The following is a 24503-nucleotide window of genomic DNA, read 5'->3' as shown; positions in this document are numbered from 1 at the left end:
ATTATTTGTCTTTCACAACAATAAATACAAATAATCTCCAATAACAATCTTGGCCTAGAACAAAACCTTATTTAAAATTTGACATCCTATGTAGGTCCTTAATGATTATGATTCTGGATGAGTAGAATTTAATGACTAAAATTATGGTTTTTAACGTGTCAGACTGCAGATTTTTCAAATGCTGAATAGAACTTCCCAAATAAATAGCTGTTTGTCTTCAGTCCCATCAAAAATTACTGAAAAGATGAATTGTGTATGAATGTCTTTTTAAAAAGTAGCTACAAATCATTAGATAAAACTATAGAAGAAAAATGTTGATTTGGTGTAGGAAAGGCCTTCTTAAATAAGAAATGCAAATATAAACTAAAAAGTTTGGCAAGTTTGACTAAATCAAAATTTAAGACTTACACACGATACCTTCAAGATAAGTGATAAAATGGGAGAAAAAAATGCCGGATGTGTCAAAGAACTGACTCAACATTTATAGCAAACTCCTATAAATCAGCAAAAATGACACCAAAGGGTAATTTTTTTTTAAATGAGAAACAGATATAACAAATTTTTAAAACAAGAAATAAAAAGACACACGAAAAGATGCCCTACTTCACCAGTAACTCAGGCAATTAAAGCGAGATACAATTTCTTAACCATCAGACTGGCAAGCAGCAAGTGCGCTGCAGGGGGAAAGGGGCCTCTTTTGTCCGTTGTCGACAGGTGAATATTCAGCAGGCTTTGAAAAGGGCAACACAGCAGTGACTACTGAAATAAAATTCGTCTTCCCTTCTACCGGCAAGTCCCACTTCTACACGCTTGTCTTAGAGAAACATTCACTCGTGTATACAAATAGGTAAGTCAGATGAAGGCTCTTCATTACTTACAAGTGGTAAGAACTGAAAAGACTGTAACAGTCCATCATGAGGTCATGGTTAAATGTACCACAGTGCAGCTCTCCAGAGGAACACTACACGGCAATCCACAAGAACACTGGGTGAAGCTGTATATACCACACTGCACATCACACGAAGGGGAGAAAACATTAAAAATACATTTCATCACACGAAGGGGAGAAAACATTAAAAATATATTTCTATGTCAAACAGAGAAAAGACAAATATCATGATATCACTTATATGCGGAACCTAAAAAAAATGATACAAATGAACTTATTTACAGAACAGAAATGGACCCACAGACATGGAAGACAAACTTATGGTTACTAAAGGGTAAGGGGCAGAGGGAGAAATTAGGAGCTTGGGATTAACGGATACACACTACTACATATAAAACAGATGAACAACAAGGACCTACTGTTTAGCACAGGGAACTGTCCTCAGTTATCTTGTAATAACCCATAATGGAAAAGAATCTGAAAAAGTATATATATATATATATATATATATATATATATATATACTTTACTGAAAAAGTATATCTATATCTGAATCACTTTGCTGTACACCTGAAACTAATACAACATTGTAAACCAACTAATAAAAAATAAACTAAATGAACAAAAAAATTATATTATAAATGTATATATTATATAGTATATAACTATATTATATAACATATTATATAATATATATAATAATAATAAATAAATAACAAAACTAAACTTGTTTCTATATACACAGGTAAATAAATCCACAGAAACACAGCTGAAGGATGCCTCCCTACCAGTGGGTACTTCTGAGAAGAGGCAGAATGTAAAGAGATTATTTTAACACGTGCAGAAGTATTCACAGATAGCTCATGAATTTAAAAGTCTTACTTTTGAAATGTGAAAAATAAAAGTGTGTCAGATGAAGGAAGTGCACATCTATTTCGATCAAAATAAGTAACATTAAAAACACTGGTATCATTGTATCATTTTCTAATTTACACACACTTAGGTTTATCCAAGTATCACACCGTTGTACCATAAGACTTTATTTCACAAGTGATTTTAAATTCCGTAGCCAAAACTTCCCCACATTTTTACATGACCCATATCCTTTTTGCTATGTTTTAAACTTTAGATACAGAGTTTGTTAAAAGAGAAGCTAAAAGGGAAAGACACATTCCTTCTGCTGAATAATATATCCTATTCAACTTAAAGATGATTATTAACCTTTTGGGTATCAAGAATTGAAACTGCTGGGGTCACATTTATTTGTAGATCCCCAAATAGCCCTGAGGTCTAAATAGAAAAATATCTTTTATAAACTGTAACAAAACTCTCACCTCAAAATAAAACACTATGAAATTTACACAACTATATCCTTATTCAACATTTTTACAATAGCCGGAAATCTACGGGATTTTTAGAAATGACAATGAAAATAGTTTTACATTCAGAAAACAAAGCTTATACCAACATGACATAACCTGAAACCAGGCACCTGTGCAGAGTCCATACAGTTCTTAAGTCACCCTTGTTAAAGACACACATTCTCAGACACCCAATACATGTGAGTCAGAACAAGGATTTGAATGAAGAGAATTCCAATGAGATTAGCTTTGCCTGTTTGTTTGAATGGGGTCTATTATTCAAATTCCTTAGGATGGCCTGAGAGGCTCACAGGGCTGCTGGTAACACGGCCAGGTTTATAGCATCCTTTTCTGGTTTTCATCCTGTTTGACAGAGCTGTGAGGTTCCAAACCAGCTTCTAGAACTTCTGCTCAAAAACTGGTGTTAAAGTGCTTCAATGCGACCTCCCAAAATTTCATAAAGCATCAAACCGACACAGGCCACTGCCGTGCCTGCAACCGCTGGTTTCATTTTATTTCTCGTCTTCATTTTCTTCAAAACCAATATAAAGGTGTCCCATTATGATGAAATGATTCTCTCAAAAACCAAACTGTGTTAGTGTTGATTAATTAGAGTACTGATACTTGCGCAGACTTGGGAACATCTCAGTGCCTCCGCAGGGTAAGATGCTGGTTCTGTGGCTAGCCTGGTGCCATGGGGTGAATGCCTGGTGGAGCTCCCCAAGCACCCCCTCTGGATTCTGCCCCTCCACGCCAAGGACGCAGCCAAAAGCAGAGCGATGGCCCAGGCCCGGCTACACAACCTCGCCCAGGAGCTCGTACATGAGCCGCCCAGGCCAACACCACCTTTCGACAAGAAGACCTGCGTTATGACACACTGGCTGCGTTCTGTGCCACAGGGGACACACTGGAGGGCTCCCAGTGGGGGTCTTGGGCTGTCCCATCCTCCACTACATGCCATCAAATCAGGTCACACCAGACATTACCTGGGAGCCACAACGGCAGTCCCCTCTGTGAGCACAAAACCCGGACTCCTTCCTGTGTGTGTGTGTGTGTGCGCACACTCACATCACATCACACACCTCCACTTGCAGCTGAGGCCATCAGAGCACTGCAGGGCTGTGCCTTTCACATGAGCCTTATTTCAGGCTGGGTCAGGGTAAGGAGAGTTTTGCACGCAGCCCTGGCATTCAACTGAGTCCCTCAGAAATGAGCTAAATCAAACCAGGCAGTGGTGTTTTTTTGTTTTTTTCCATTTCTTTAAAATAAAACGAAAAACCTCCAGAGGAATTGTTTTAGCCTCTTATTTTAAATGTTAACGAAGAAACACGTGAATTCAAGGGCACAGCCGTGAGTAGCTGATTCAAGAGTTACACGGACGTTTGAAACAAAGTCTAAATGCATGGAGAGGAGAGCAACCAGCGTCTTCAGGAAGAGCTGTTTTGTTGTAAGTTCTTCATGGCAACAGCCCTCCCTCCCGCTGCCATGATTACGTACCCAATGCCAGCTGTTTTCGCAAAGGGGACTTTGTTTTATAAAGGATCCGTCGTGATGGATCTTCTGCCATTCCTTCCCTAGAAGACCACTGTCCTGCAGGCCCAGCTGAAAGGGGCCCAGCGTGAGCCTGCCGCCGAGGAAACCGAGGACCAGATGCAGACCAGGGCCCTGAGGGATCCTGTGAGCCGGCACCCACAGCCAAATGCAGAATCCAAACAGTCACCCACGTGGGACGAAAAGGCTCGCAAGGGAACACTTGGGTGGCGCGTTAGGATTTCCCCAAATACTGTGAAAAAAAAAAAGTGTGTCAGCACTTCATCCTATAAAAGATAGATTGCGACTAGCAGCTTACAATAGTTCCTGATAAATCTTAGCACTGCAGGGAACACCTGCATTGTATCAGGATGGGAACTGAGCGAGCACAGGTCTCCAAGTGAACCCGGGGGTAAGCACTGCACCTGACATCCGTCAGGGCTAGAACTCCTTTAGCGGAGCTCAAGTGAATGATGAAAAGACAGTCTTCCATCTTAATGCAGCGTGGATAAGGGGGGAATCCTGTGATCCTGCCAGAGGCCGCAAGAGTCAAATCGTCCCTACTTCTTAGTCTTAGCTCATTTATTGGCCCCTCGGGGGGGTTTACTTCATAATAACTCGGTACCCATGATTCTTCCCTGGAGACAGCAGGCTTTGCATCCACTTCAGGATTGGGGTGTGGCCCCCCTCACGGGATTGTTTCACAGCCTCATCTCCACTCAGCGGACTTCCAGAGACCCGGTCGTCCACAGCACGGAAGGAAGCAGACAGAGGCAGCCTGGACCGGCCACGCTGCATCCACAAATCCCACTTTCCAACTGACATCACATCCTCCACTGCAGAATGAGTGAGTAGCAGGGGTGCCTGAAGTTGAGATGACGAACTACTGCAATTTCCAATCCTATTTCTGAGGCATCTAGTGCCGCCAGGAGCTCGTGGGGAGGTGCTGCAGAAAAAGTCACGAAGGTCCGCAATGTCACGTGTTGCATTTCTCAAAGGTAGCCAAAGACATGCAAGGTCTCTGAATGACGCGGTCATTCCAGCTTTTCCCTCCCCACTCCCAGCGGTGAGCTTGGCGCTCCACTGACTGTAGAACACGATTCACATAAGCAGATAGAAAACACTGTCACTGTCACACCACACACCCCTGGATCAGATGGGGAGGAAACAATTGTAGAGGTAAAAGCGATGAACGGTCCATCTGTGTTGTCACAGCCATCTCTACGTACATAAAGGCTGCAATTTTTTTTTTTAATACAAGGGTTCACATCCACAAGAGGCAACTGAGAGGCACTGAAGTGACTTCACATCCACTCCAAAGCCGTTTCAGCTGCCAGAGTCCCGAGTTTCTAATAATCAAGAAATCTCAACACGAGGGGTGATTCCCAGGCATCTCCCCAGAAAACAGCAAAACTGACATTGTCTTAGAAATACTTCTTCCATCTAGTTTAATCATAACTCACTCAGATATTAAAAAGTATTAAAATATACTTCAACTCTTCCCCTAACTGTATTTATATATAAATCCCTGAGAGGGTACCTGTCAAGTTGAAATTCACTATTTACAGTTAACAGACATCAGGAGTGCAAGCAGACACGGGATCTACAGCAGGGCGGTGCTGTCACCCGCCAGGAGGGCAAACCAAGTCTCCCTCCCTAAAGATAAAAAGGGGGAAAGTGCGCGGTGGAGGTGGGGGAATTGTGCCAACATTCTGCACAGAAGCAGCGGCGGAATCTGCCGTTCATTCACTCCTGGGTGTTGGGAGGGCACGACATGATAATTCCACAGGGCACTGTTGATCTCTCAGCATTGCCTTGCTTTTCCGCCCTTTTTAGATCTCAGAGTAGTGGTGCCAGGGATGATCAAGGCATTTAGCTAAATCTGGAGCAGAAAACAGGCAAAACAAAGAAAAAGCAAATAAGGAAAAAAGGAGGCAAAGGGGTCAGCAGGGAATGTATGTGGTGACGGAGCTGGGGGGGACACTGCTCATCAGTGCCGCATCCCTGACCGACACTGGAGGGGAGGGAGGAGGGCTGACTCCTTGGTGAGAAAAATGCAGCTAACCATTCAAAGCAACGAAAATACATAAACACGAAAATGATCTCAAAGAATATGGATTGGACTGTCAGGGAAACGGGTGTTTCTCTCCACGTTGGGGACCAGCTTTCATCTCATCCAAGGGGACTTGGCCAACCTCAACTCTTAGACACGAAAGTGATCCAACAGCCAACTACATCAGTGATGCTCAAAGTGGGTCCAGACCTCTGTGCCTTTCTTCTTGTGCCCTTCTGGGATGAGGGAGGAACCCACTAAAATCTGACTTTAAGAGCTGTATTATCGTCACGCCTGTCTCCCACCAGTCTGGGTGCAGCCTGATGGTCTGTTTATTGAGATTTGGGGGAAGGTGAGTGTGAGATGCTCAACTCTGAAGGATGGGGCAGAAGGGGGAGAGTGGCGCTACCCCGCCCACATAATGAGACAGACACGTGCTCATTACCGCATAGCCAGGGAGCACGACTTCCCCTGCGAATCTAGAGTTATAATAAAGAGCTTCCAAACTGGTCTGTAATATTTTAAATCTATGGCTTCTGAGCAGAATAATATTTAAATAAAGTGCTGTTGGTAGTGCATATGTGAGAGAGACTCTGCAACCCAGATGGCCAGAGATTCATTAGAATTTCTCAGTGCTTTGGAGATAACTCCCTCGGAGAGCTCAGGGCCCGGGGCAAATCACATACATGCTCTGCCGAAGGCCCAACATCTTGGAAATTCTACAAAGTCGGCATAGGGGTAAAGTGAAGATCAGGGGCAGTCATCAAAGGAAAAATGAAAGTAATTCCACACCAGGGATTCCTTGGAATTGAGTCAGGAGGAGGAAGCAACCCAGCTCACTCCAGGCAAATTTGCCTAAAACATGTTTGCTTAAGTATTCGATTGTAATCCCTGTTTCTCTAAAAAATTTACGCCTGCCCCCATTTCAGCAGTCTGCAGAACACTGGGTTCCTTAGGCTTTTTGCATCTTTTTTACATTTTAAGGATATCTGAATTCAATTTATCTAAGAGCACATACCGTACTTTTGTATTTCTAGTAATAATTTATTAGATTTGCCCCTATTTTCTTAAATACTTTTTTCTTATGTCAATATCTATTTTTCAATATGTTCAAGACTTTGTATACAGTTTATCTAAAAATCCCTTGCTTAAAATGAGTTTAGTCCTAGCAATAAATACGTGCTTCTCTACGCAGTCTCATACTTTGACAACTGGGTTTTCATCATTATTTAGCACTGGATGGACAAGAGAGCTTAAAAAGTAAGATACAAGGAAATCTGATTCCTCTATCTTACTTGATCATTTTGCTGTAAATGTCTCCATCAAATGGAAAGAAATATTCTGCATCACTTAATCCAATTAAGAACGTGCAGTGCTCATGGGCACCCACATGAGATGGAAAGGCAAAGACCCAAACAAACAGCAAAAGGGGGGAGAATGCCACAAATTCTGTGTGAAATCATAGAGATATCACAAGTAGTCATTGCTAGAAACGGTACTTTAAACAAAGGGTCTTCAGACAAATGCATTAAAACCATCCTAAGTACAAAGAGCCCCGTCTTTGCATGGGGCTGGTAAAGTGCTGCACGTTTGACTGTGATTAAAAATACAGAATTATACAGAAAACGCCCTTCTGACAAACTGGTCTTAAAAATTTCTTAACTGAGGTTCTAAAGATAAACTTTTAGGTAAAACGCCCACTAAGTGTACTGACTGCTAGGGGAACTGGTTTTAGGCAAATCGATTCGTGCTATGCCCAATTCACTCTTGGGTGCAGCCTGAACAAACACAAACGCTTTCTCGGGCCGAAGGAGCCTGCGGGCACGGGGACGTGTGGTGCGTAAAAGGCAAGGGCCGGGCGGAGGTTCTGCGTCCTTCTCCCCGCCGCCCCCCGCCCCCAGACACCCGCACCCACCCACCCCGTCACGTCCTTTTCCTCCAGGACGGTGCCCGCTTCTCCTTGTGCGCCGTGGCCAGCCGCTGCTTCTCTGCCTCTTCCGCCTTCCTCCTTTCCTCCTTGGCCTCCTTGTACCGCCACTTGGGGAGCTGCAGGTGGGTGCTGTCCTTGGTGCTGCCCTTCGCGGCCCGCTCGGGCTGGAAGGCGGGCGCGGGCGCCTTGCTGATGCGCACCTTGGGGATGACCACGCCCGGCCGCACGCTGCTCCGCCGCAGCAGCTGCAGGGACAGGAGGCTGGCCTTCCGCGGGGCAGCTGGCAGCTGGGAAGAAGGCGTGGAGCTGGCTCTGGGGGCCCCCTCTCTGGAGACGCCCGCGGTCTGGGAGGTCCGGAATCGCTGCTCGGCGCCCTCCGCTTTGTCCCTCTCTTGGGCTTGCGGGTCCGGTCGCCCCCGTGCCGCCAGGATTTCCTGCACCGCCAGCCGCCTTTTCCCCACACAGGGGGGGTTCTCGGGGCACATGGTCTGGCAGACGACGGCCACGGCGGGGCTGTAGAGGCTCGTGGTCATCCTGACCATGTGGTCCAGGACGCCCCCATCCTCCAGGCCTTGGCGCAAGCGGGAGGTAAGCATGGACCGCACAAACGCGGTGAGCCTCTGCAAGCAGTTCTTGGAGCCCGCAGGCTTCGGACCCGCCTCGGGGGCCAGCGGCAGCTCTGGCTTGTACTTTTCCCCAAACTGCTCTGGGCAGGGTCGCTCCAGCAGCCTCTGGATGACGTGGACCGCTTCAAACCGTCCCGTGTAAGTAGCCCACTCCTGGGACGACATTCCGCGGTGAGGATCCCTGGCGTGGACATCTGCCCCTGAAAACCGCAAAGTAGAAACAGGAATGGGTGGATGCAATAAGACCTCCCTTCCACAGGCAGAAAACGAAAAGACAGTGAAATGGATCAAAGGCGAAACTTCCAAAACCTTCTAACAGACCCTACCCTGGAGCTGGGCCACCTGGATGAACCCACACCTGACCGTCAGCTCTTGCGTTTACTATTGTAAACGACCTTTTGTTTTTGCGGTACGCGGGCCTCTCACTGTTGTGGCCTCTCCCGTTGCGGAGCACAGGCTCCGGACGCGCGGGCTCAGCGGCCATGGCTCACGGGCCCAGCCGCTCCGCGGCATGTGGGATCTTCCCGGACCAGGGCACGAACCCGTGTCCCCTGCATCGGCAGGTGGACTCCCAACCACTGCGCCACCAGGGAAGCCCCACAATCGACCTTTAAGTGTTCCACTTAATGGTTTATCTTTCCTAAATAAAACCCCCTAAACTCAGCACCTAAATCGTGGAATTTTTTTATAGAAATAAGATTTCACGGCTTCCCAGCAATGGAGACACAATCAGACCACAAAGGTGCTTTGTAACACTTGGCAGATGATACTAGAATGTTCTAAAAATACTAACAGTAACTCACGGGCAAAGCATTCAGTGTCCTATTTATTTATCATCTCCCTTTTTCCTCCAAGATCTCTTGTGGGGACGATTATGGTTCTTATCTTACAGGAAACGTGTGGTCCTTCACTTTTCGTGCTGGTGGTTAGTTGGTCGTGGGTCGTGGGCTTCTCCAGGACAGAGGCAGTTTAAGCAAAAACTTAGTCATTTTTGCTTCTTTAACACATATAGTTCTGGCTGGTAGGAGGCATGCATTTAATAAACGTTTGTTACAGAATGGATGGTGGTCCCAGTGGCTGAGGGCACTGCTGGAGACCTCGAAGCTGGTAAGAGAGAAGTGCTCGGACCTGGGTCCTGACCCTCAGCTGCCTGCACTTCCCACCACCCTGCTGGGGGGCTCTTCCTCTGTGACACTTTTCTGTGTCAACAGGGCCAGGGTCTAGTACTCAGGGACTTAATCCAACACTAATCTAGGTGCGCTGTGAAGCTGTTTTGTAGGCGCGGTTAGCATCCACAACTGGTTGACTTTTAAGTCCAGATTACCACCCAAAATGTGGGTGAGCCTCGTCCAAGGTCTTAGGAGCAAAAGTTGAAGTTTCCTGGAAAAGAAAGAATTCAGCCTGAAGACTGCAACATCCACTCCTGCCCAGGTCTCCAGCCCACTGGCCTGTCCTACAGATTCCAGGCTTACCAACCCCCCAAATCACGTAAGCCAATTCCCTAAAATAAGTCTCTTAATATATATCTGCCATCGGTTCTGTCTTTCTGCAGGACGGAGGCTGCATCTCCTACATCCTCACGGTCTCCCTTACACTGGTCACTTCCTTAATCTCCTCCATACCAGCCACTGCCCCCTCTTAATATTGCAGAGTTAAACTTCAGCTCAACTTGATGAAATGTTCGTAAGTTTCGGCTTGGTAGTAAAATAGAAATTAACCAGGGATTGCTGTTCAATTAATCTTGGTCCAACCTCAGCTGAATATACAGTTAAAAATCATTCAGGATTTCAAGTCCCATTAGTCATATTTCCACTGGCAAAGCAATGTGAGAAGTAGGGCAATTATCTAGTCTACCCAGGGACCAGGCCCAGCAGAAGTTTCTGCATTCACATCCCACACAGACCGGGGTGTCCGACACGCGATGGCTGGTGAATACGAACGAGAGCAGCAGGGGGTCTCAGCGACTTCCCCACCCCATAGCCCTCAGTGGCCTCATGGCTGAGGCAGACGCAGCTCACCTGAGCTCGCCCGGTAATGCTCTTAATTCTGTGACACGTTAAAGAACATATCAGAAGAGTGGTAATTATTGGGAACTGGAAATCACGGTGGAACTCATTAGCTACAGTACAATTTATAAACGGACTCAAACGAAAAGGGGGCAGTAAAAATGTCATTGCAAAAAATAGATGACACATTAAACCTTAATTCGTTGCACGTCACTTAAAAAAGGAGCAAACTGAAAAATTAAAATCTTAATGAACGCTGCTTGAAAGAGACATTTTTCAAATGCTAATGGAAAACTAAAGGAACAGCTGTCAAAGGTTGAGTGCACCTCTTCATTTTCAAACTCACCTTGGAAAATACAAACACTGTAAAGAATGGAGGCCATTCTGACTGTAATGCAGCTCGAGGATCTGAGTCATGCTATAAACGAGGGATTCACTTCCTTAAGAAAGTACTATTAAGGGTAACACTAAAGGCCTGGGCATAGTCATTAAATCATGAAAGGCAAGTACTGACAATTAGCACGTTATATCTTTTTAGAAAATACGGAGCACCTCTGAAAGGCCAAAGTACCCATCGCCTGCCCCAGAGACGCCGGCATCCTCATGCCCCCCACCCCATGTTGTTTCGCCCAGGGCTCCAGCCGTGCAAAGGCTGGGCTCCTGCCAATGAGTCCATTTGCTGCCACGTTAAGCGCTGTGAGCTGTCTGTACAGAATCCTCTATGTTATTCAAGGCAGCAACTACTCAGTTCTAGGCAATGCCTCATGACTGGTCTATCCCTGAGGTTCAAAACTTGGCCATACTGACATTTGGGGCCAGATGACTGTTTGTTTGGGGGACTGTAGGGCTTTTAACAGCATCCCTGTTTTCTGTGCACTAGATGCCAGTAGCATTCCACCAGCTGTGACAATCGAAAGTGTCCCCTGGGGGATCACACACATCCCCACCCCATTGAGGATTATGGTTCTGACCTCGATGACCTGTCTTGTTGTTCCCCATTCTCCCAGTCTCCCTTACAGCCGGTCAGTGAGCCCCAAAGGGAAGGCTGTTGCACCCTGATCGAAGGGACCGATGAAGCTGAGGCCTGGAGCTCTGGTGACCATCGTGCAATCATGAGGTGACCAGTCAACACACTGGCAGGTGGTTGGGGGGCTGTGTGGAGCTGAGTGGACAAGAGGAAGAAACCTGGGTCTGTGATGTCCTCACGGAGTCCAGGGCCAAGCTCTGCATGGTGACTTCCAGTGAGGTGAGACAGATAGACACTTGCTTTCTTTAAGCCACCGTCAAGTCAGGATTTCTGTTACTGGAAGCAGAAAGCATTCTAAAAGGGACTAAAGGAAAACAATCTACCTTCCGTTGCTCATTCTTAGGACACTTTCCCCCAACAGTCAAGGCCAGGTACATGGGACCAGCAGGAGGCAGGCAGAGCCCAGGGTGTGTCACTTCCTTTCCTATTTATCTATAAGCCCCCATCCCCTTGTTATCTTAACTATAAACCCCCATCCCCATGTTATCTTATCTATAAGCCCCCATCCCCATGTTATCTTATCTATAAGCCCCCATCCCCATGTTATCTACCCTTCAGAGCCCCAATCTGGTCCCCCTCCTGCCGAGAGACCCTTCTGGTCATGTCAGATAGTTAGACATGAGCGGGTCCCTGCCCCATCCTGGACGGGGTCATCTTTCCCTCCCCCATCTGGACACTGGTGATTAGAACATGCCCAGAGAGCCACCCTTTTGTGGTCAAGGACCGTTAAGTCTCCCCTTATCAAGACCAAACAAGACAAAACCACCAGCACAGCTTGGTGCAGGCATACCAAGACCTAAAAGGTGACTCAGAGTAACCCGGGGTCCATTACGCCGTGTTTGTAATAAATTAGCATTGCGGTTTCTGCATCCATCACCCTTCTGTGGGTTTTGCCCGGGTGCCTGTGGGTAAGCGCCTGCGCAGAGGGAAGAAGTTATATAACCTAAAGCCGTCGATCAGCTTGGCAGTCAAATGATGCAGGACCTCAGGGGATTTCCACCACTCTGAAAAACCAACCCCAGCCCTACCGCGGGGCTGCTTCCAGTTTCCAAACAACCCCGCGCCCCTTCTCTCTCTCCGGAGTGTACTTTTGCTTTGCTTAATAAAAAACTCTTGCTACTGCGTGGGAAGCAGCCGCATGGCACAGGGATATTGGCTCGGTGCTTTGTGACAGCCTGGAGGGGTGGGATGGGGAGGGTGGGAGGGAGGGAGACGCAACAGGGAAGACATATGGGAACATATGTTTATGTATGACTGATTCACTTTGTTATAAAGCAGAAACTAACACACCATTGTAAAGCAATTATACCCCAATAAAGATGTTAAAAAAAAAAATAAATAAATAAAAAAATAAAAAATAAAAAAAAAATGTGCTAGACTAAAAAAAAAAAAAAACTCTTGCTACTTAAAACTGCTCTATGTCTCTGGACTGAATTCTTTCTCTTCGAGAGGACGAGAGCCGAGGGAATCGCCTTTTTCCACCGGTGACAGTCACCACAAGACCACTGTGGACCGGTCCTTACAGGCCTTCTCCTGTGCTGTCTGTGGCCTGTATCTTGGGCACTTGGGGTATACTCAGGATGCAGGATCACAGGCAAGAGCCCTTGAAGGGGGTGGGGCGGGTGATCCCACCCTACCCTCAGGCATTTCAGTCTTTCAGAGGGTCTCAGCAGGGCTCAAGCCCACAGCCTGCAGGGTAGCCAGCTAATGAGCTCACACTGGTTCGTTCTCCAGTCTTCCCAATCCGGCTTCCTTATCCCTGACCAGCTTCCAAGGGTGACTTTCCAGAACAACTTGCCCCACGGTTGGCTCTCGTGGGTGCCCAGGCTAAGACGGTGCCCTTGGTGATATGAAATGCCTGATTTTTAGCCCTTTCTCCGCCTAATAACTTGACGCTATTCCAACTTAGTCACAGAAAATTCATGTTTTCCTCTATAAACAGAAAGAAACCTCTCTGGTGATATCATACCCTTCGGCTTTCCAGAAACACATAGTCAGGGCTTGCCTAAGACAAGGATGAGCACACGATGTACAGCGGGAGTGCCTCTGCTCTGTTCATTAAACGAGCCTCCTACACCTTCCTTTCCGTCTGCTTTGTTGCCCGGAATCCCAGGGAGATTCAAGGCTTCTGTTTGCTTGTTTTTGCTCCCCAAGTGCCGCAGCAATGACACCAACACCTCAGGTATGAAAGCCAGCTCTCCTAAGCCAGTCTGGAACCTGCCAACCTCCACCAGGTTCTGCTTCTCTTCAGAGGTAATCACGGCTTCCCTCATATGGTTTCTAAGAGCATTTATTAAATACACCTGTCACTTGGGGGCATTAATATTCCACTGAATTAACAAGGCTCTGCAGCCCTATCCCCAACCCCTGGGATCTCATCAGCAGAGCTGAGGTTACTCCTCGGGATGCCAAAAACCAAAGAGCCAATATATCAGCTGTTCAGAACTTGGTTATATATATATATTTTTTAAATTTATTTATTTAATTTATTTATTCTTGGCTGCGCTGGGTCTTCGTTGCTGCGCGTGGACTTTCTTTAGTTGCGGCGAGCGGGGGCTACTCTTCGTTGCGGTGCGCGGGCTGCTCCTTGCGATGGCTTCTCTTGTTGGGGAGCACAGGCTCTAGGCACACGGGCTTCAGTAGTTGTGGTGCGTGGGCTCAGTAGTTGTGGCTCGCGGGCTCTAGAGCACAGGCTCAGTAGTTGTGGCCCACGGGCTTAGTTGCTCCGCGGCATGTGGGATCCTCCAGGTCCAGGGCTCGAACCCGTGTCCCCTGCATTGGCAGGTGAATTCTTAACCACTGCACCACAAGGGAAGCCCGAGAACTTGGTTATATTTCTATTAAAAGCCTGAGTTCTGGTAATTCTGACACTATTTCGTTCTGCCCAACAAGGTAAGATAAGAGCTGATATGCACCTACAGGTTATGAACTATTGGAAAATCTAAACAGTCTAGGGGGGCATTCAATTCAATGATTCATTATTTCCAAAAGGAAATAGTTCTTATTGAATATTATGAAACTGCAACTCGGAAATTCAACCCAGGCGCAGAAAGACACTCAGGTTCAGAAGAACACGGCACTTGAAAAAATGAGAATGAGATACACAGTTTTATCCTAACTATTAATATGTAGTAATGCTCGTGCCTTTTGCTTTTAAAATGATCACAGGATGACCTGATTCTGTAAACGAAATACCCAGATTTTAGGATCTTTACAGGCTTAGTTCTTCTTAATATTGATAAATTCAAACGGCAATAAGAAGACTTTAAAATACTGTTGCAAATTGTTTAACCATTTCAACAAGTATCCTACTGCTATGTACCAAACCCAGGAAAGGCATTCAGTCACGTATTGGTTTTGCTTTTAAAACGTACACACTCATCTGTAAGAAGAAAATGTGACCCACTTTCCTGGGAAAAAGTACAAGGTAACTTAGTGGCAATAGTAAAAAATGAAAATATTCTGTAAGTTAAACAATAAACGCCTTAGAGCGCAGCTCAAAAGCTCCCTGAAAAAGGTGTCAGATTTTCTTTTCACTTTTCCCTTCATTTCCCATTTACATTAGTTGTATCAGTGGTTTTCAACAAGAGGCCACTTTCCCACTAGGGGACGTTTGGCAATGTCTGGAGGTATTTTTGATCATCACAACTGGGGGGTGCTACAGTCACCTAGTGTGCAGAGGCCAGGAAGGCTGCTAAACAACCCACAGGACAGCCCGACCACGAAGAATTATCTGGCCCCAAACATCAGCAGTGCCAAGATGAAGAAACCTGAGTTACCCTCCATAGAAAGTTTAAGTATCTGATCACAAGGATATTTTCAAAGGGAAAAATATACCATAGTTTTTCATTCATTTAACACATAACAGTGAACACATAAAGTCACCAATAACAATGACAACCAACAATGACTGATGGCTTCCTCCATGCCAGGCGAGCCCCTGAGAGCTGTGAAGTGTGAACTCACTCAATACACATCATGACCTCCTGCAGTAACTACTGACATTCACCGAATTTTACAGAAGAAACAGGCCCATAGCAGAAGGTGACTGGCCCTGGGTATAGAAAGGCTGAATGGTGGGGCTGGAATTTGAAACCAAGGGTCCTGATTTCCAAGTTGGTTCTATTGACCATTCTGCTCTGACCAGGTACAGTTCAGGAACAGAGGCACGAGAGGTCTGCACTCGTGTGGATTATTCTAGACTTTGATGGGGTTGTGCTCACGTTGACAGGAACAGGAAAGGTAGGGTATATAAAACCTAATGCCAAATTTGTTATCCAAATAACTAAGGGAAAAGAAAAAAAAACACATGAGCATTGAACACACTGTCCCCAAGCAGGCCCATCTCTCGCGAGATCTGAAAGGTTCTGTGATCTGTAAATGCCTGAAACCTCTACCAGACTCAGGGAAAAAATGACAGCAAATCCCATGCACGGTCCAGACTGATTAGAAGGCAATTAATCTGAAAACAAGAGAGTTTGTAATTCAAATTAATTCATTGGGGAAAATGCCTCGATTGACATCGAAAGGTTTTGGTTGTAAAAGTGAATTGCTAATTTACACTCAATTATAACTAGATCCAGAAGCAGAAAAGCAGATGAAGCTCCCCCCAAAACACAAAAGCATCCTAATCACCATTAAATTAGGAGCAACCATCCCTCCCTGATGTCATTGATAAACCCTGTGGAAACGGCTACCTCACTTTAAAAAAATGAAACTGTCACTGAGTCAAAAGCACAACCAATGAGATTAATTTTAATTAGGATCTTTTTTAATTCCAAGAAGGTTTTCATCTTCGAAGCCTCTGTCTTCGCTTACTGAATTTATTTTTCTTACAGCATCCCCTAAAACACTTCAGCTAAAGCAGGAGAAAAAAACAATCCAAAGTAGGTTTGTAACAAATCCTGTAACCCCAATCTAATCACAAGGAAAAAGACAGATGGGCTCAGGTTGGGGGACCAGTGTTCATTGGCCAGTGTCAAGACCAAGTCATGGACAAGGCATGAAGACTGAGCAACTTCTGGGGACCAGAACAGACTGGGGACATGTGACAACTCAGTGTGGGAGCCTGGCTGGGATGCTGGAACAGAAAGGGGCCATCTGTGGAAGAACTGGTGACATCTGGATAAAGTCTGGACTTTAGTGACTTGTATTGTGCAGTTTCTGCCTCTCGGTAAGATGCTAACATGGTCGGGGGAGGGAGGGCGGTGCTGAGTCGGGGCTCTGTGGGTGCTCTCTCTACTATCTCTGTCGCTTTTCCATACACCTAAAATTAACCCCAAATGAAGGTTTATTTACAAAAAGAAGCAAGTTGTCTAAACAGAGCTACTAGCCCAGGCTGATGCCTGGAAGAATTTTAACGTGGTCCTCGAGATACTGAGACTGGAGGGGATGCCGCCTCTCTGGGAGCTCGTAGGGCCAAGCAAGACCGGCTGAACCCAGTGCCAAGAACAAAAACAAAATAAACTGAGATAATGAAATTACATAATGGCGGCAACAGCATCTCCCCCTGTTTGAGATGCTCCCTCTGCGCCTGACCCTGGGTGTGTGCTTCACACACATTTTCTCATTTTATTGCCAGAATAACCCAATGAGGTGGTGCCCTAACAATGATCATCAATTCCATTTTAGAGTGAGGGGGAAAACAGCTAGAGATTAGTCGCAAGGAATTCAGCTCAGTAATTCCTTAAATATGTATAGCCCCAGAGAGCTTACAAAGTGATGTATTTCATCTTCAGGGAGGTGGGGGAGAAGTCATTCCTCCCATTTCACAGATGAGGACAGAGAGGCTCAGAGGAGGGGCTTCCCTCAAGATGATGAGGCCACAAGGGCAAAGCGGGGGGCCTGCCGTGCTGGCCCAGCCTGAGAACATTCCACTGTGATGCCAGGCAGAAAGAAACTGCCCCTAAAGACCCCTAAAACCGAGTCCCACTCCCGCAATTTATGATGAACCTCTCTACCCAAAACTTTAATCCCTTTCTTGTCCCACTCCTGTTCTCCTCAGGATTGATGCAAATCAAAGAAAAGGGGGGATTGAAACCGAGCAGGACCCTGTGAGGCCTTCCCGGGTGCAAAAGCCCATCTGTGTCCCCTGTTTCTTGTTTGTAGAAAAAAGGCTTTAGTCTCCTAGGCCTTCCTCCGGTTCCAAAGAGCAGACTTAAGCAGTTAATGACCAGGACAACAGAGTCACAGGACTCCGAGTTCCTCCTGAAGGGATATAGGTGACAATCTGGTGCATATCTTTGAGTTGTTCTGCAGAAACTAAGACCCCCTCCCAGTGGAGGATGGTGACTCTCTGACCACAAGCACTAGATTCCAGACCGGCTGGAACCCAAAGGTTGATGGTTGAGACTCCTGAAGCATCACCCCGTTACCTCACCACCAGCTGATCAGAAGGTCAACAAGCTGGTCAGGCAACCTATGACCCTCTCCCCTAACACCATCTTTAAAAACCGTTGCCTAAAAGCCATGGGGAGGTTCGGGTCTTCTGGCCTAAGCTGCCGGTACTCCTTGCTTGGCGCCCTGCAAATAAACCCTTACTTTGCTGTGAACAACCACCGTCAGAGTACGGCTTTCTGCACTGCAGGCACACGAGCCCTTGCTCAGTTACAACATCATATGACCACGTGACTCCACCCACCAGCAAGCAGACACCTGGGATGGCTCCTGGGTAGACCCTGCCATCCCTTTGCCCACCTTCAATAGGACCATCTTGCCGGCGTCAAGACCAGAGCACACGTTTGTGAAGAAAAATGCAGGCAGGATGAGGCTAGGGGGTGAGGAAACAGGAGGGCTGGCCTACGGGGTGACCAGTGCTGTGACCTCCCAACCCACCCTGAAAGCAGGAGCTTTTTTTTTTTTTTCTTTTTTCTTTTAAAAATTAAGACTGGGGTGATTTGTTAATCTTGTTAGGAATTCTGATACGAATCACAGTAAAAGGCCACAGACCAGTAAATAAGCAATGTGGCTTTTGGCTACTTTACAACTGCTGCTACGGCACTAAGAGGAAAACACGCTTTTTCATCACTTAGAATGAAGGAGTACAAATGGCAAATAAAAGTTTTAATCACGTCTCTGATTAAAAAGTTTAATAAAGCTTTAAGTGTCTGCTGGTTTAAATATTACCAACCTAAAAAAATACTTTAAAAATTTTTAGTTAACGCAAGATTTATAGAGAAAGTTACTTGGTTTTGAAGGCAATGCAGTTGGTTCCTATGCCGTAAGAAACTTATCCTCCAGCTTTATGAATTAGTAAAGTAAAGTAGCGGACCGTATTATAGGCCTTGAGTCACATAAATTTATATAGGTTATTAGCATTATCTTTAAATGTACAATATAAACAAAACTGTACATGTATGGCATATTAACTTTGTTTTCCAAAACAATAAGCAACTCGTTAGCTAAAGACACCATAGTCTGCAAAAAGGCACATCTGTATAAGATATATGCCCTTTTCTCCTCTATGATTGGGTTAGGTAGTCTGTTTACATTTCGACAAAACAATAAACACAGTGCATTCTATTATTTTCGTTCTATTTTTCACTTTTGTCTTCAGCAGCAAATTCTGGCTTTTAAGACATGGCATTAAAGAGTTTAAGAGCAGTGGGTGTTATTCACGATCTTCCGAAATGTAAAAACTAGACGTAAAAACTAGAAGATGGTCAAAGAGGCTTAAAAATCAGTATCACCACACACCCCCTATGTGTGTATAAATTCACTGCCTTAAAAAGTCATCTGTCACTCAAATTTGAAAAATTCCACAAATGCACTATCTGCTTTCAGTGCCATCAATGTCACTTTAAACCATATTTTAGCAGAGTCTACAGTGCAAATATAAATTCTTTATACTGGCCTTTGGGCAGCACTGAGGATCCAAGACAAGGCAATGCTACTGATCACCTGAGGATAATGGTAAAGGACTTCTGTATTTTTATTTTTCCAATCTTTAAAAGCTTATTTGATCAGTAGCATTTTTGTAAGAACATTATTTTTTTTAAAGTACTAAAATACTAGGCCTTTTTTGAATAAATTAAAAAAAAAACTGTACAAATACCATTCCAGTGTCAATGACTACATATGGCTAGGGTCATTGAGGAGTTTCTGCATTTTCTAGCAAAGGCAGTCTACACAATGGGGGGTGCGAAAGCTCCCGTTTGTAAGTCTTTGGTGGCAGTTTTGGCAGGTGAGGGCTTGAATTCTGCCTTGGTGGAACAGGGGGCGCTTGAGGATGAGCAAGATTATTTTGACTAGAACTGAGCACATAGCATCGATGTGGTACCCTTGGAGAGGGTGTGCTAGGAGGAGTGTTTGGAGAATTGGGACATATACTAACATCTCTGAACCAGTCTGGGTCTCTATGAAGATGTCCCAGTGCAGGTGGCTGAAGAGTAAACGGACAGTTTATAAAGCGTTCTGGAGGCCGAAGGGGAACTGGTGGAGGGGTATTGGGAAGAGGATCTCTCGGCGGCGGCGGTGGTGGACTATGCAGAGGCCCGTCAAATGCACCAGAAGGAGCAGGAACTCTGGGTTTTACCTTTGGAGGAGGAGGCTGTCTTGGCAGAATAGCCGGGGGGGCCATCATCAGATTTCATAGTCCCCTTGGAATTTGAAGCATCATGATCAAATTTTTTTCAAGAAGGAAGTGGAGGAGGAATCAGTGGCCCTTCACTTAGTTCATGTAAACTACCACGCAAACTAAAGAAAGACTTTGAATGAGGCAAGAGGACTGGAGCAAAGATGCTATTGCTTCCACAGGAACTGTTGAGATCCACATCTAAAAACACACGGAGGTCTGAAGAAGCAGATACTGGTGGAGTAGATGGTGTATTCGGAGAGGTTGGTGCTGACACTGTTTATTCAAGCTCTGTTTCAGCAATCCGACTAAAGCTTATTATACGTGGTTCTCTTTCTAATGGTGTTGGATGACCTAGTAAAGTACCTGAGGTAGAGCCATGTCGGCCTGTATTAGGCCTTATTCCAGGAGATTTTAAAGAGAAAGTTGATTTCCTAGGAAATCGAGGTGGCTGTTTGCAGTTTCGGGGTTCAATTTCTAGTGACTTGTTGAACAAATAATCTGTAAACTCGTTTTCAGAAGCATTTCCCATGGGGTTAAGGTTTTCAAAGAACCTTCTCATTTCTGGTTCTATCCGTAAACAGTAAGGCTGATTCTGATATTGCTGAATTTCTCCAGTAATTTCAGCTACTTTTTTCCTCTTACTGAAATTGATTAAATCTTTCCCTTTCTTTTTTAAAAAATCATTATTCCCTTCTTCAGTCTTCAGAATATTTGTTAAATATATTCCAAAAAAAGACACACAAGGTGGACTGATTGACTTAAGTTTCACTAGATATTTTTTAAAATAATCTTGACTTAATTCCACAGCTTCATCCAAAATTTTCCTTTTTCTTTCCTCAAAGGTATGATCTAGTCTACAGACTGATACTGAATTTATTGCACTGACGATCTCTACTACACCACTGAAATTATTCAAATCTTGAAAAACTTGCAGAATTTCTATAATTCTACTTAGTACTGCCACCCGTTCCTCAAAATTTTCTGCTTCCACAATGCACTTTTCAAACCAGAGAGTGAGATTTGTGGTGTGGCAAATCATTTTTAATAAATTTGGAGAATTTATTTCTTTATCTTCTTTGGTCCATACACTCCCTACAAGTTCAGAAGGTTGAACTTTCCTGTAGAGATCAGATTCCAGAAGTATCAGCTGATGTGCAATTTCTATTGGATGAAGTGTCATGAGATCAAATGTTTCAAACTGTCCTGGTCTGCTGATATGCCATTCAATTGGTGGAGGTGGACTTCCAAAGCTAATATTATGGCTTATTCCATTTGCCTGAGCTTGTTTCTTCCTCTTGATGATCTTAGCAACTGACTCTACCCATTTCTTCATAGCTTTCCCTCTTACACTTGAAATGAAGGATTCTAGTCTTTCAAGCAACTCCAAGTCTCTTTCAAAGTCATAAAAATGGTGTTCAACCCTGTACCAAAACACATTTAAGATCCTAAGTTGTACTGGCTGGACGTATTCCTTGCGAAACCTTTTAAGGTCTGCACTGATTGGCTGCTCGCCTTTCTCTACTGCCAATTTATCTGCTTCACTAGGTTCTGGCTCTGGAATTTCAAATCGTTCAATCAGTAAGCTTAGCAATTCCTGTGGTTTACAAAATGAACGATACGTAGTAAGAAAAGTGCGAACAAAACTGGGATCTGCATACATGTGATGTGTTAACCTTTCAATTAATTTCACCACAGTTCCTCCTTTAATAATGGGGATTCCACTTCTACTCTGCAAGTTGTCTTCAAAAACAATGTTTTCCTCAGAGTCTTTTACCACAAAACGATACACTTCAGGACTCGGTAATCTAAGTGGTTGCTCATTTTCTTCCTTCAATAATACTGAATCTAGCATTCGATGTAGAGTACTATGATAATGAAGAGAAATAAGTGCTGCCATCCAGTTATTTTTCTCTTCAGCAAACTTAGCAGCAAATATTATGCTGTTTTCATCTTTGGATACTAATTCAAAAGCATGTTTGCACTCACAAGTATCTTCTTTATCACATATTTGTATTTTCCTCATGACAAATTTTTCTTTTAATCTGTATTCTCTACTACTGTATCCTGGAAGGTGTGACTGGCTGTGACTGAGTTTGCGGCTAATCATTAAGCCATCAAAGAGAAAAATATGCCGTTCATGTTTAGCACCAATTCTTGTCAATGGGCCTTCCATAATAAATTCATTACAACACTGTCCAATATCTTTGCCTTCCCATCCATCTATGTTTTTCTGAATTTCATTCATTTTTTTAATAGCCAGGTGCTTGCTTCTTAATTGACGATTATAAAAAGGGCAAACAGGATCCCCAGGTCAGCGTCTAGGTGAATACTGCTTGTAAATTCGGTCTACACTACCTTGGAGATTCATGAGAGCAGTAACAGCTTGGTTCAAACATTCTCTGTCTTCATGCTCTTCACTACATGCTTTCAATTGCTTTAATAATTCAAAATAGTGCCAACAATGATATACTGGCACCAGCATAAGGCGTGGAAGGACATAACGAACTGCCTCTTTAAAACCATCAGCAATGGACTGAAAGTGCAGAGCCACTGCAGGTCTGGCCATCAACTTACTGAAATGTTCATTAAATTTTGGTGAAAGAATATCCTGTGATAATGTTTCATAAGGATCAAATGCTCGTTCCTCTGCCAAATCTTCAAAACAGCTTCCAGCTAAGGGATGAGGGCTGCTTTCATCAGTCATTTCAACTGTGTCTTCAATTAAACCCAGAAGTTTCACAGTCAGTTCATGCATAGCTAAAATGTTACTGAAAATCTTTTCAATATCAGAAAGTTTAGACAGCTTTCTGTCAGAAATAAAAGCTTCTCAAAACACTTTTATGATCATATTTAGTTCCCGTAGATACTGTCTTTCTTCTGCAATTTCAGTTCTGACAAGGTCATAGTAGTTTAATTCACCTGAAGAACTAGGTTCATCTTCACAAAGAGAAACCAAGCCTATGTCATCCTGATCAAACATGTCCATCAAAACCTTATCTGCAGGGCTTCCTTGGTGGCGCAGTGGTTGAGAGTCCGCCTGCTGATGCAGGGAACACGGGGTTGTGCCCCGCTCCGGGAAGATCCCACATGCCGCGGAGCAGCTGGGCCCGTGAGCCATGGCCGCTGGGCCTGCGCGTCCGAAGCCTGTGCTCCGCAACGGGAGAGGCCACAACAGTGAGAGGTCCGCGTACCGCAAAAACAAAACAAAACAAAACAAAACAAAACAAAAAACCTTATCTGCACACATTGACACTTTAATGTCCTGTTGGGATATTTCATAATGTCGGATATTAAATACATAATTATCAGCCAATTTCCAAATATCAGCAGAGATATACTCTAGTACAGCCACAATATACAGGGACACATGGTAGTCCACTTCGTACCCTAAAACTTCCTTCAATGAAGGATGGATTTTGTCCACAGGCAGTAAGAGGATTTCTTCGTTTTCGTTTCCCTATGGCAGACTATGCATCAGCAATAGCCCATTTATCCACTGGATGAGGAAAGGTCTTTTGAACTCGTTCCTCCACATCTTCAACTGTCCTTGGTTGGGCCATGCATAATTTATTAAGCAGCTGAAAAATCAGCTCTTCAATATAATAGAGAGACTCTTCATTATCTGAGAGATTGGGATGTACTTGCTCCTGAACCTTCCGCAGGGCCGAGACCAACAGTCCCCGCCATTTCGGACTGTTCTCTTCGCTGACGAACTCGTACGGCTGCGGCGCCTGCGGCATGGCCCCGGCGGCAGCGCCTCCGTAGCGGGGGCGGCCCGCGGGCCGAAACGGGCCGGGCCGGTGGCCTGACAGGCAGGGCGTGGGCCGCCTCGCCTCGCCTGCCGCCGCCGCCGCCTCCTGCCCGGGCCGCAGCTACGGCCGAGTTGGCTCGCAGGCGGAGACGGCGCCGGCGGGCGGACGGGGGCTCCGGGGGCGGCTTCCTCGGCTCCGCGGCGTCGCCTAGTGCAGCGTCCGCAGAGGAAGCGCTGCGGCCCGTGAACCCGGGCGGCCTCCTTTCCCCGCGGCGCTGGCCTGCTTCTCGGGCGGCTCCTCCTCCTCTGTCTGGGTTCGCAACCCGGCAGGGGTACAGCTGGCCTCTCCCCTGCTCGAACTTCCGCTACGGCGGCGGCGACTTGTCTCCTCATCGCCTCCTCTCCGCCCTCCCAACCGGCAACGCCGCCCTGCCCGGCCCACCCGAGTCACCTCCAGAGGGCCCTGGGGACAGACCGGGCGCGCGCGTCGGGCGAGAGAGCCACACTGGCGCGCGCAGTGCTGGCCACCACCACTTTCGCCGCCGCCCCTTCCGCAGCCGCGCACAGCGCCCCAGGGCCGCCGCCAAGCCCCGGGCCCCAGCAAGCGCGGCTCGGCCAGCCCCTCCGCCCCGCGCTCATGACCCCGTGTCGCTGGAGCAGCCCCGCACGGAGCATGCGCGCCGCGGAGCGGGCCGGAGCTTTTGTTTTTGTTTCAACTCGGATGATGACAGCCATACATCTCAACAAAGAAACGT

General features: G+C 45.7%; 2 protein-coding genes across 6 annotated transcripts in view; both read right to left on the bottom strand.

Annotated features, from left to right (window-relative positions):
- Window positions 1-3890: 3890 nt before the first annotated feature.
- The window catches only part of ANKRD33B (ankyrin repeat domain 33B), a 91766-nt gene continuing 71153 nt past the window's right edge, over window positions 3891-24503 (bottom strand). For 2 of the 5 annotated variants that reach the window (XM_019951081.3, XM_019951084.3), the window contains 2 exons: window positions 7753-8589; window positions 3891-5662 (listed from right to left, as the gene is read on the bottom strand). In XM_019951081.3, coding sequence (XP_019806640.1) covers window positions 7757-8589 — 833 coding nt within the window. In that variant the 3' untranslated portion in view covers window positions 3891-5662; window positions 7753-7756. Of the gene's footprint in view, window positions 5663-7748; window positions 8590-24503 lie in introns of all 5 variants that reach the window. The other 3 variants (XR_012330627.1, XM_019951082.3, XM_019951083.3) reach the window with 3 other exon arrangements.
- Window positions 15965-24137, bottom strand: LOC101324387 (son of sevenless homolog 2-like). Its single transcript, XM_033852758.2, is given in 3 exon segments — window positions 15965-22989; window positions 23230-23428; window positions 23430-24137. Coding segments are annotated over 3 exon segments (3444 nt in total). The 5' UTR covers window positions 23738-24137; the 3' UTR covers window positions 15965-20052.

The sequence above is a fragment of the Tursiops truncatus genome, chromosome 3 (assembly GCF_011762595.2).
Source record: "Tursiops truncatus isolate mTurTru1 chromosome 3, mTurTru1.mat.Y, whole genome shotgun sequence".
Lineage (NCBI taxonomy): Eukaryota > Metazoa > Chordata > Mammalia > Artiodactyla > Delphinidae > Tursiops > Tursiops truncatus.
Note: the sequence above shows the minus strand (reverse complement) of the source record. Positions and strands in the feature narration are given on the sequence as shown.